The sequence below is a fragment of the Penicillium crustosum genome (genome assembly GCF_028827405.1).
Source record: "Penicillium crustosum strain IBT 35664 chromosome Unknown utg000001l_segment0_segment0, whole genome shotgun sequence".
NCBI classification, from domain to species: Eukaryota; Fungi; Ascomycota; class Eurotiomycetes; order Eurotiales; family Aspergillaceae; genus Penicillium; species Penicillium crustosum.
In genome coordinates this window covers 3834987-3847058 of record NW_026623122.1, presented here as the reverse complement: position 1 = coordinate 3847058, position 12072 = coordinate 3834987, and the positions used below count along the sequence as shown (strand labels likewise).

General features: G+C 49.0%; 3 protein-coding genes across 3 annotated transcripts; 1 reads left to right on the top strand and 2 right to left on the bottom strand.

The window, feature by feature from the left end:
* Nucleotides 1-657: 657 nt before the first annotated feature.
* Nucleotides 658-4672, top strand: N7487_001436 (uncharacterized protein; the record flags this gene model as incomplete). The annotated part of the gene is made up of 2 exons (XM_056869184.1): nt 658-4302; nt 4379-4672. 2 exons carry the CDS (start codon nt 658-660, stop codon nt 4670-4672), a joined length of 3939 nt encoding a protein of 1312 aa, XP_056733968.1.
* A 215-nt stretch (nt 4673-4887) lies between these two features.
* Nucleotides 4888-7619, bottom strand: exg2 (putative exo-beta-1,3-glucanase; the record flags this gene model as incomplete). Its single annotated transcript, XM_056869183.1, has 3 exons — nt 4888-5299; nt 5352-6364; nt 6417-7619. 3 exons carry the CDS (start codon nt 7617-7619, stop codon nt 4888-4890), a joined length of 2628 nt encoding a protein of 875 aa, XP_056733967.1.
* A 1291-nt stretch (nt 7620-8910) lies between these two features.
* On the bottom strand, nt 8911-11000 carry N7487_001434 (uncharacterized protein; the record flags this gene model as incomplete). The annotated part of the gene is made up of 7 exons (XM_056869182.1): nt 10908-11000; nt 10695-10817; nt 10524-10635; nt 10269-10473; nt 10050-10205; nt 9514-9998; nt 8911-9457 (listed from the first exon to the last, which is right to left on the bottom strand). Exons 1-7 carry the CDS (start codon nt 10948-10950, stop codon nt 8911-8913), a joined length of 1671 nt encoding a protein of 556 aa, XP_056733966.1. The 5' UTR covers nt 10951-11000.
* Between the last annotated feature and the right edge of the window lie 1072 nt (nt 11001-12072).

The window sequence follows — 12072 nt, the reverse complement described above, 5'->3', positions numbered from 1 at the left end:
ATCGCTGAGTCTCGCCTTCGTGCGCTCTAACTCGAATGGCAGTAATGCCCTGGATATCCTTGATTGGATTACACTGATAGTACATGGAATGGGTCAGCACACCAAGTCTCTCAGAGTCCAAGAGTGGACGAGGGTAAGCGCAAAAGCAGGTTTAGATGGGTTCTAGCCAGGACCAAGCAGACCATTTGCCGAAGCTTATACCATGGATCTAAGATTCTAGCCCATAGGATTCCGCGCGACTTTCTGATGGTAGTTTCCAGCGAACCGGACAAGGGAACCGAGGACATACTCCCAGGGAGGAAGCTTGTTTCTGGTGGCTTATGCTTTGATAGGTTGAAAGCCCACAGGAGAAAGCATGAGCTGGGGAATAAACCAGTCGGTAACCCCGGTTGAGACATAGAATTCGTGGGGATCTCGCACCATATGCCCTTCAACTTCATTTGACTTTCTTCATACACTTCGTGTGCGCCCAAATTGTTCCTAATACACAATGCCTCGGATGTTGCTAGTCTTTGCCTAACCGTGTGAACCCAACACTGCCTTCCCGTGAGCTCCTTCCCGTCAAATTCGCTGCATGGGATTAAAGCTAACGCTGGTGGTCTTCTTAGTTCGAACCATTCTTAACTGTTCTCTCCGCCGAGGATTGAAATTCGAGATATGTCTTCACGATCCGACATCAAAGAAAAAGGCAACTGGGCGGTCATTTACGATGACCGTAACGAAGATGACCAAAATGGCAGGAAAGAAGAGAAACCTTCCAGAAGAAGGCAGTCTCTCGCGCGAACGTTATCTATACCAAAGACCATGTGTATCATGTCTGGCAACAAAACTAAAATATCAACAGTAGCTGAGCTACCATCACCGAAGTTAAAACTACCTCAGCTAGGGACTGACTTGACGGAAAGGGTCTTTCCTGTTCGATCGGTCGTCTCATTTGATTCCACGTCTTCATCTGCCCTGCAAACACCTTCCCTGGATAACCTCGAAACACCGATATCTCCTTTTTCAGACACATGGGGCGTAGGCTACACCAATGAACAAGCCGGCTCTCAGCAGAAGAATTCGCCCGCGAAGAGCATGAATGCCGAGGATGGTGTTCTAAAGAGACACGACTCTCTGGCTCGACTGCATCAAAAGAGTGGTGGCGAGAGCGAGATTTCGCCAGTGCTGAAAGGTCAATTTTACGCTGGCCACAATCTCGACCGGTTGGACCAGTTGAAAAATACTGTGCAAAACGGTGGCGAGATTCTTGACTTCCACAAGACAACAAAGGGAATATACTACTCGCATGAAGATGAAGAGGACATTTTTATTCAGTCATTCGGTGCACTCATTGTGATGACAGAGTCCAGCGGTAGCTTCGAAGTACAGGTAGCGAGCGAAAACTCCGAGAAAATCATTGGGCATTCCTCTGATGCCCTCTTCGAACTTCGAACATTTTGTGATATATTGCCATCCTCGCAACAGAGCAACTTTCTTGCTCATGCTCAATTTGTTTTGAGTGATGACTACTCGGTCGAGGATTCTGGCCCTGAGGTTTTCTTCCTATCTGTGTTATCATCCGATGGACATACCCAGAGTACTTGGTGTACCATGCATACCAGCACTGTATATAAGAACTATGTGATCTGCGAGCTCCAGCCCGAGGCTCAGGAGACAAATGATCGCCCCCATTTGGAGAATTTCGAGAGCCAAATGACAACATCTGATAGCGGGAACCTGGATATAACTTCTGGTGCATTTCTCGAGAATGTCCATCCTCCCGGGGTAAGTTTTAATACCAGAACCACCAAAGTTTCAGACTCCTCGGATAGCCAGGGCTTGGACTTGACTTCTGGGGCATTTTCCGAGGACTTCCGCCCTCCAGGGAAAGATCGTGATGTTGAAAATAGCAAAGTCCCGGATTCATTGGAGCTTCTCAATACCGTTCCTCGAATTCTCCAGCGTCTGGCAAATTCTCAAACATTAGAAGCACTTGTTCAACATGCCATTGCCGCTCTGCAAAGTCTCATTCAATTCGACAGAACGACCATGTATCATTTCGATAGTGATCGCAACGGAACCGTGGTCGCCGATGCGGCTGACACTTCGTCAGGGTTAACGTCGTACGAAGGCATTCATTTTCCGGAATCAACCTTCCCCGAAGGGTTGAAGAAACTATATACACGCAATACTGTATGCTCCTCTTTTTCTAGAAGCCATGGAACTTCAAAGCTTGTGTATCGGGCTTCAACCAACAAACGACCCCTCGACATGTCAAATACCTACCTCTCCACAGCACCTGTGCTCCCAACGCCGCACACCAACAATCCAGTCAGGGCTTGTGTGTCAATTCAAGTTAATGTTTTTGGCAAGCTTTGGGGTCTCATATCCTGTCAGTCTTACGACAGTAACCAAAGGCTCCATCCGCTCATCCAGAAAGTTTGCTGGTTTGTGGCCGGGGCGGTTTCAAGTAACATTGAGCGTCTGTCCTACACCTTGCCCTTCCAATTTCGAGAACCCGATATCGCCCTGAACAAAGTAGACACACTCCAGGCTATCAAGACTCCACCTGGTGATCTTCTCGGTCTGTTCGGGGCAGATTACGCTGCAGCATCGATTATGGGCGAGTCCAAGATCTTAGGGAAACCAATCGACTCGCAGGAAGTTCTGGCATTGTTTGAATACATGAAAGCTAAAGAGAACGATACTGTGTTTTGGTCCGGCGATATCACCACCGATTTTCAAGAACTCAACTACTCGCCCGGCTTTCATCATCTTTCTGGTTTGCTTTATGTTCCTCTTTCGGCGGACGGCCGTGATTTTATTATCTTCTTCCGGGCCAATTTAGAAAGCCACAACCTTGCGTCTGATTCAGGGAGATCGAGTCGACAAAATGAGTGGTCGTCAGCAGAGTTTGAGAAAGCATCTGTTCTGTCTGTGCTATATCGCACTTTCACCGATATATGGCAAGAGAAGGAGGCAACGCTGCAAAACAACCAGTTGATGAGGCTTCTACTTGCTAATTCTGCTCACGAGTTCAGAACACCGCTCAATACTATTATCAACTACCTAGAAATTGTTCTTGACGGATCTCTTGACCAAGAGACACGAGATCACATTTCCAGATCTCACTCGGCTTCTAAGTCGTTGGTTTACATCATTAATGATCTCCTTGACCTCACAAATGCCGAAATCGGACAACGGTTGATAAAAGACGAGACGTTCGATCTATCAGAAACTCTCACGGAAGCAACAGATATATTCTGGGAAGAGGCAAGACAGAAGCATGTCGATCTGCAAGTATTCCAACATGCAGCCCTACCTCCCGTCCTTGGAGATCAACGACGGGTACGCCAGGTGATCACAAACTTGATTAGCAATGCCATACAGCACACATCCACCGGAGCAGTAACAATTGAGACTTGTGTCGTACCGGAACCGCTGGAGCCAGATCATATTTGCGTTGAAGTCGCAATACACGACACCGGGTCTGGCATGTCCCAAGAGACTGTCGAAACATTGTTCTGCGAGCTGGAACAAGTTTCCAACAAGGGATACATGCAGAATCCTAAGTCATACGAGCGCACTTCAAGTGGCCATGTGTTGGAGACGGAAGGTGTGCTTGGTCTGGGCCTCGCGCTAGTCGCCCGAATCGTGCGCAATATGAATGGGCAGCTAAGCCTGAAATCTGAAGAAGGCAAGGGGAGTTGCTTCAAGATCAGGCTTTCGTTTCCTCTTCCGGATGAAAATAGTAGTCAAATGCAGAACCTATGCACTACGTCAAACGAGCCTCTGCAGGAAGAGGAACGAAGACAAGAGACAAAGCAAGGCACCACACCCTCGAGTTGCATAACAAGCCAGAAAGAAGACGGTATTCCGTGTGAATGTGGTCAAGATTCAGAATTTGAATCAGGCCAATCCATCGTGAATGCCGATGTAAGCTTGCAAACCGGCGAATTAAGAAACCTGTCTCTTTCAGGCCAACAACTCGGACAGAGCAACTCGCTAGATAAACCAACCACTTCCCTTCCAAAGAATGATCCCAGTCAATCATCAGAAGCATCCAAATCTTACATCAAAGAGACCTTGTCGATCTCACCAACCACAAACTCCCCAACCACCCAACCAAGCACCTCTCCGACAATGGACTGGAACCTCCACATTCTTGTCGCGGAAGACGACCCGACCAACAGCACAATCGTCCAAAAGCGCCTTGAGAGATTTGGACACACGGTACACATGACAAGCAATGGAAAAGAATGCGCATATGCGTACAAAGCGAATCCCACTGGCTTCGATGCAGTGCTGATGGATCTACAAGTATGCCCACCAATACCAAACAATTGTATAATTACAAAATGTATTGATATACTAACACCCAATTTTCCGCCTGTAGATGCCCATCGTTGATGGCCTCGGTGCAACGCAGATGATACGCGAATACGAGCAGCAAGAGCTAGCTAATGATATCGCACCTGCGCCTCGAATTCCCATTTTCGCTGTCTCGGCTTCCTTGCTCGAGGAAAATCGCAAAATGTACATGGAGACTGGCTTTGACGGGTGGGTTATGAAGCCGATTGATTTCCACAGGGTTGATCGGTTGCTTGGTGGTGTTAGGCTTCAGTGGGTGCGGGAGGAGGTTGTTTATCGGCCTGGTGTATGGGAGGCTGGGGGTTGGTTCGAGGCTTAGATACATACATATCTAGGATGGCATAGCGTTAGCGTGATATCGGAGTTAGGATGGAAGTTGGTTTGACTGGAAGAAACAGATGAAACGGGGGAAGATGTCCAATATCCAGATGGCATTGGAATCATATGCAAGAAATCTAATATTTATCCATGGTATCTATGCAAACACAAAAGAAACGCAAAATGCAAAATGCAAGTAAATGTAGAGAAATCATCTCAGAAATTTTCCGCTGTATCGGCAAAGTCCGGTACTGTATCGCCGCACTTGAATGAAGGACTATATGCCTTACTAGGCATATATCCGTTCTTCCACGCAGTGCGGTAACTCCACTGTGCGGCGGACTCTGTCCGCCAGGTCCAGTAGAACCATCCCATCGCCGTTTCGAAGGCAGACATCTGTGCCTCAGCATACGTCTGCAGGAACTTCTTGTATGTAGTCGAGTACTCAGAAGGATCCTGGTTCGCATCCGCACAGCTACATGTTCCTTCGGCCGCTGTTGGGCAATATGCTGTCGTGGAACTTGTATCGTAGGTTCCTTCCCATCGAGTGCCTCGGCCGACGTTGTTCACATACTGTGCGCAGTCGGTGTCGGCCTGGGACCATTCGCCGCAAATTGTTGGACCCCATCTAGTTTGTGTATTAGCGTATGAAATGAGAAAGCAAACGGAGCGATATTTACCCAGAACTTGTTGTGTTGATCTCCTTGATCATGGGGTACCAATTATTGCAGATAATGTTGACCTTGGCGGTGTGGTTCAAGACGATCTCACCCGTGTTGAAGGTTGTGTATTGGTGGGTGTCGAGGTACATGTTGTCCGGGTGAGTTTTGAACATGTTGTCCCACTTGTCGAGGTTCAGGAAGCCATCATGTAGGACAAGAGTGGCGGTGACACCATTCTTGCGGACGAGTTCTGCAGCCTCCTGGGTCCAATTTAGGACCTGCTCGACGGGCAAGGTCAAAAGCAAGGGCTCGTTCACTAGACCGTAAATTGTTACCACGTTCTTGTACCGATCTTGGGCAAAGAACTGTGAGAGTTGGTTGTGAATCTCAAGTGATCGCTTCCGGTTGAGGGCGCCGTTTGTGCCGGTCAACCAGTCGATGCTGCCCTGTCGACCGCTGTGGTTCCAGCCGTTTTGACTGCCGGGGAGTCCGTGGAGGTCAAGCTTGACCCGTATCCCATACTTGCGACACCACTCGATTGCGCGTATGAGATATCGCCACGCAATCTTAGGGACGTATGGGTCGTCGTCGTAGGTAGTGACGGCCCAGTAAGAGTATGGGATTCGGACATGATCCAGCCCGGCTTCCTTGATCTCTTTTATGTCTGACTCTGTGATGAATTCGGCGTAATGTTTCTCAATCGTGGACGCTGCAGAGTTTCCGAGCTTCTTGGTCAAGGTGTACTCGTCGATGATACTGGCGCTGGATGGCCACTTGCTGAATAGAGATGGGACAATAAAGGGTTCGATGGACAACCATCCCCCTATATTCACTCCACGGATCGGTTGTGTGCCGTAGGGGAACGCCTTGTTGAGAGCAGGCACATTGTCATTCGCCTGGGCAGAGTCATCCCAGGTTGAGTTGATTCCCATGACAGAAAGACCTCCCACAGTCTCATTTGTGAATGTAAGGTTGAACCCTACGGTCTCGTACCATGTGAATGGATCTAGAACGGTACCTTTGGCGTAACTCTGAGGTGCTGTTGTCAGAAAATTCCATCAAGGTAGCACATTCAAAACTTACCGGTATGCTGTCGCGGCTGATACTGCCCAAATTAGAGGTGAGAGAACTGTCACCAGAGTCTGAGGAACTCGAGGAACTTGACTTTGAATCTGAGCCTTTCTTTTTTGACACAACAATTGCAACCGGAATGATGATGGCAAGCAAAAGTAGGACCGCAAGTAGACATCCGACCAAAATACGCTTCTTCCTCGGCCAATTAGACCAAAACTTCCAAGCCGGTGGCCCTCCACGGCTCTCCAGACTGCCTTCCCAGCTATCTTCATCTTTCCAATGATCTTCCATAGCAGGGCCACCACCTCCACGACGACGAACCCGAGCATCAGAGCTATGTCCCTCTTCCAAATAAGCACCAGACACGACACGCGCACCAGCCTTATGGCGTGAACGACCCTCTGCAACTTCAGCACCAAGCGCCGCACCAGCAGCACCGTCCAGAGCAGCTCGCTTCCGCTGTCGCCGTCGTTCCCGACGCGAATCCTCTTCCTCGCGATACTGCTCCATGCGATCCACATCTTCGTGCTGAGCGGCAAGGCGCGCCATTGCATCCACACTCAAGAGGTGCGAAGCACTACTAGAAGACTCAGTGCTGCGATGTTTCCTCGCCGGCGACGCAGCAGCAGCAGCCTCTATTTCTCGCTCACGCTCACGCTCTCGTTCTCTTTCGCGCTCGCGCTCACGTCGTCTCCGTCTCCGTGCCTCAGCCTCAAGATCAACATCAACATCCCTCATCCGTCTTTCTCTAGCCGGACTCGCACTAACACTCTCATCTCTGCGATACCGTCTCTCGCGATCCCGCCGCTTAGTAGGCGACGCAGCAGGTGAATCCTTCACCCTCGAACTCCCCCTCTCCCTATCCCGTCTCCTCTCATCCCCATAAACAAGCCCCGCAGCCTCATCCTCCTCCCTCCGTCTCCGCCTCCGTTCCCTTCGCCGCTCCCGCTCCTCATCATACTCAGCGCGCTCATTATGCGAGTTCGACTCGTACCCCGATTCCCCGCGGAAGCGGTACTTCGCCGTGCGCGCGTTTCCAGGACTGGATGTTGCGCCTTCGTCGACGTCTTCGTAGCGGCCGCGGATGTATTCACGGTCCCGGTCTCGGTCTCGGCGGCGGGAGCGCTCTTGCTCGCGTGCGCGGTCGCGATCCCGATCCCGATCCCGATCGCGTCTGTCGGGTCGGTCTCGGGTTTGGGATTGGCTGGGCATGCCAGATGGGTGGGGGTGGTTGGTGTGGTATGCGCTGATCGCTTGGATTGGAATGTGGGAATTGTTTGTTTGTGGGGGTGGTTGTTTGATTGGGTTGGGTGGTAAGGGGGGAAGTGGAAGATTGAAGAATGGAAGATGGAAAATGAGGTGAGGTTGGGTTGGACACGTGGGATGTGCCAAGTTGGAATTGAAAAAAAGTTCAGTCCGTCTTGGAATTCTTGGAATTCTTGGAATCCCATCTATATTGGGTCGGTATAAGCTGTCCAAGTGTATTTTTGGACTTTGTTTTGCTTTTTCCCCACTTGGATTCCTCTGCCAAGAGATTGTATAGAGGTAAAATGGCTTTGTGTTGATAGGGTTTATTCTCTATAATGCCCTTTAAGTTTGATATATACTATAATCTATAAAGTCCGCGCGTTCATGATACGTACGTACTTTGTATATTATAGATATGAATGGTTGCTGAGCAACGAGTGGATATTTAAAGTGAAGAGTAGTACTACTTCGATTCGAAGATGAAAGATGAACTAATTTCATATATTCAAATGCAATAACATTAAATACACCTATCCCAGTCCAAATAGACATGCAAGCTCCGGTCCATTCTAACCAAAATACAAAATGCTCATATCAACAAGTGAGGGTATGGAAACTCCAAAACACAATACAAGGTTAAAAAGGACATCATTGCGAAAAGAGACAGAAATGAAGTCCAACCGAAAGATGAATGAGAAAAAGAAAAAAATCAAAACGCAAGTCTGGGTGTTGGTGTCTGTCGTGGATATCTGTACAGCTGTGAGGGGAGGATGGACAAGGGGGGGGGGGGAGGGGGAGAAAGGACGATATATATAGAGATGATAAACATGAAATAATAAATTCTCGCTGTGTCCGGGGAATCTAATAGAATAAAAGGAAGATGGTGCCTCGAGCACTGCATCTCTTGCTGCAGGGATCAACGCAGAGAAATGCATAGTCCATATGCAGAATGCAATCAGACAGAGTCAGCAAGGCTGTCTCCCTCCGGCTGCTCCCAACGGAGCGGGAGCCGGAGCGCGTCGAAGTAGTGGAAACCCGGCCAAAGAGTTGGAGCTGACATCTAATCGGGGACCTCCTCCAGGGTTGGTATTAGGTAGCATTGATGTCCCTGCCGAGACTTCAAACTCTTGTGCGAGTAGAAACCACGTAGCTTAGCACGATAGTCCAGATTGTGCGGGTATCTTGTCGGCAGCGACAGCGCCACCCACATGAGCGCCAATAAGTTTTCACCAAAAGGTGAGCCTATCATTAGCTATTAGCTAATGATTTGCCTGGCTCCCTCTTTGCCCAGAACGCCTGGCTCAGTTGGCTTGGGGCTGCGGTCGCGGCCCTTCTTTCGACTGAAGAATGATAGCATGCCGTTGGCTTGTTTGCCCTTATCATCGCCATCCATTCCATCGGCAGGGGTGGAGTTATGGGCCAGCTCACTCCAGCTACCAGCTTCATTTAGGACCATTTGCACGCCGCCACTTTTACTCATTTGCCGAGTGGCACCGCGGTGTCGATTGTTGGGGGGTAAGGGTCGGTGGAAGGACGGAGCAGGCGGCGGTGAAGGCGACACGCGGCTTGAGGGGGAAGGAGGGGGCTGACCAGCCGCGGGGTCATTGGGATCGAGTGTCTCGCTGACTGTGGTCATGCTGTCACTTTGTGGAGCACGATAGTGAGAGCCGTCGGCTTGGATGGGAGATGTATTTTTGGACTGGTCGGGGTGTGAGAATTGGCGGGCATGTACAGTTGGGTTTGCGGGGGTTGTGGTGTTCCCTTGGGTTGTTGTCGCCATTGGAAGGCACTCCTCGGGGTTTCTGAAAGACAAGGTTAGCACAACGGGGCAATGATCTTGATTGGGAGAGAAACCCACGTTACGGCGGCAATAGCTTCCGCGGCATTGCCTTGGTAGCTAGTCAAGGTGTAGTCAAACGGTTCAAACATTGTTTCAATGAGACGGTGAAGTTCATCATCCCGAATCTCTTTCGCGGTGGCATCGTCCCTTAGTTCGGCGCGCGGTTTTTGCCTGCGCGCTCTGGCCTCTAATGGCGCTTCTTCGAGAAGCAGCTCCTCTAGATCATAAGTCGCATCGAAGTTGGTTTTGTCGCTTGATGGGCGGAATACTGGCGGGATCTGTTTGCGCTCCAGGGCATCAAAGTCGATTTCGGCGAAGAACATGTGTGAGGTGTAGGTCTCAAATCCGATGGCGCCAATTCGTTGACTCCGATCTTTTTGTATCAATGATCCCAATGCCCGCAAGCAAGCCACTGATACGGCGGGATTGGTGACGTAGTATTTCGGCTGCGCCCTTTTGATGTTTTCACTCAGGGTTTCTTGACTTCGCCCTTCGAACGGTCGCTGCATTCAAAATTAGCTGGGAGGAGAACACGGGAAACACATATTCCATACCTTATTGTAGATGCACTCGTAAAAAGTGACACCTAATGACCACCAATCGACTTCAAAGGTATAACCAGTTCCTTCGTAGACCTCCGGGGCAAGATAGGCTAGTGTTCCTGACTTGCTTGTAAGAGGCTTCCCAGGTCGGTAATCGGATGCGACGTTCTGAGAGGCTCATGTTAGCTGAAGCTCACGCAAATGCGATCGATCCATGTCGATATAACTTACAAAATCAGCCAAGTGGACATGTCCATCGGAATCCAATAGGACATTGTCGGGTTTTAAGTCTCGATGAATGATACCCTGCGAATGGATATACCTCAGAGCACACCCTAATTCTGCCATCCAAAACCGCACTGCATCCTCTGTGAAACATTTTCGAGAGATATGGAATCGAAGATCGCCGCCGTTCATTAAATCAACCACAATATAGCTTTAATTGGGTCAGCGAGGGGTGACGAAAGTCGATTCTGGAATACTCACATGTACTCCATATCCTGGAAACTGTATCGTAAATTGCATAGGAACGGATGGTTCAAGTGCTCGAGCATTCTCCGCTCGCGAATTATATTCCGTACGCTTTCCGAACGGACCACTGAAACGAGTGTCAGCTATAGCGCTCTCCGCTTGACGGCTTTGGAGCTTCCAACGAACCTTCCTCTTTGCGAATATATTTTAGGGCAAATGTAAGGCCCGTGTCCTTTCTTTCGACGATTCGTACTTTTCCAAATGCGCCCTTTCCAACGACACGCAGGAGCCGGAAATGATTGAGGTTGACTAGTAGATAAAAAGCGATCAGCAGATTATTCAAAATGGGTAACTTAGGTAGTCCCGCAGACGTCCCCGATTGGAGTCCAGTAAACCTACCTGCATCGTTGCACGACACCGGTTTCCCTTGAGTGTTTCCCATATTGTGAGGATAGACCGATGGTCGAAATAATTAAAGGGTTGACTAGTATCCTGCTAGCAACATCACACTTGTCCCCAAAATCCTCCGATTGAATGGTGATCACGGCAACGGTAGTCGGGTAAACCACGAGTGGATAGAGACGGATTTTCGGCGAATATCGAGCTTAGATCGCAATTTCCATGAGAGGTGACTGAATTCCGAACGTAGAATCGCCGAGCGGGGGGGTCGAATGTTTCAAGAGTCGAAGATGATCGAATGGAGGTCTAGATGTAAATTTTTTTGGAGAAAACAAACGAGACTAGATGAAATAAGAAGGCCACCAGAACTCTTCCAAGGAAAATAAAGAAGGTCCTAGGGTTCCAAGCCTGCAGGATATGTATATCGAGAAAAGGTGAGGGCCCGGGAGCTTAAGTCGCGAAACACACTTGGATAAAGAACCACCGCGAAAAAAAACCAGTGGGAGAGCGGTAGAAAATCGTTGAAATAAATATGTCAAATGACACGGCAATACCAAGATATTCCTGTCCACTTTGGTCAAGTTGAAGCAAAGGTGAAAGAAAGGGGATGAAGCGGGTGAGCGGTCTGGAAGAAGTGGCAGTAAGTTGGGCCAATCACGCGTGACGCGCAAAAAAATGGGGGCAAAGGGGGGAGAATTGAAAGAAATGGGCTTTTTAGGTCCGCTTCCTATGCTTGTTCTGGTCTTGGATGCCGTGTGATCTGCACTGTGTTACTACCCTTCAAGACTAGTTGGTTTGTGAAAGATATTGATATTCCCCGGTTATCTATATCTCTTACATCGATGATAAGCATAGAGAATGCATAATGCTGAACAATAACGACATCCATATTACCCCCACGCATTCCGAACATCGGGCTCTCAAAAATGAGTTTTAGGTGGAGAGAGAGAAAGAGCATATACGGCGTAATACTGGCCACTGACCTAGTTCGACCCGCTTAGAGTGAGCGGAGGCTATGATACCCGCTAACAGAATGCACAGACTTTTTCAATTCAGTGACTTGTCCATTATACTAATCCTAGGCGAACATCCCGGCGATCAAAATTCAATTTGAAACAGGGTTCTTTGGGGAATTATCGGGAGAATTGGTAATTTCTATGCGATT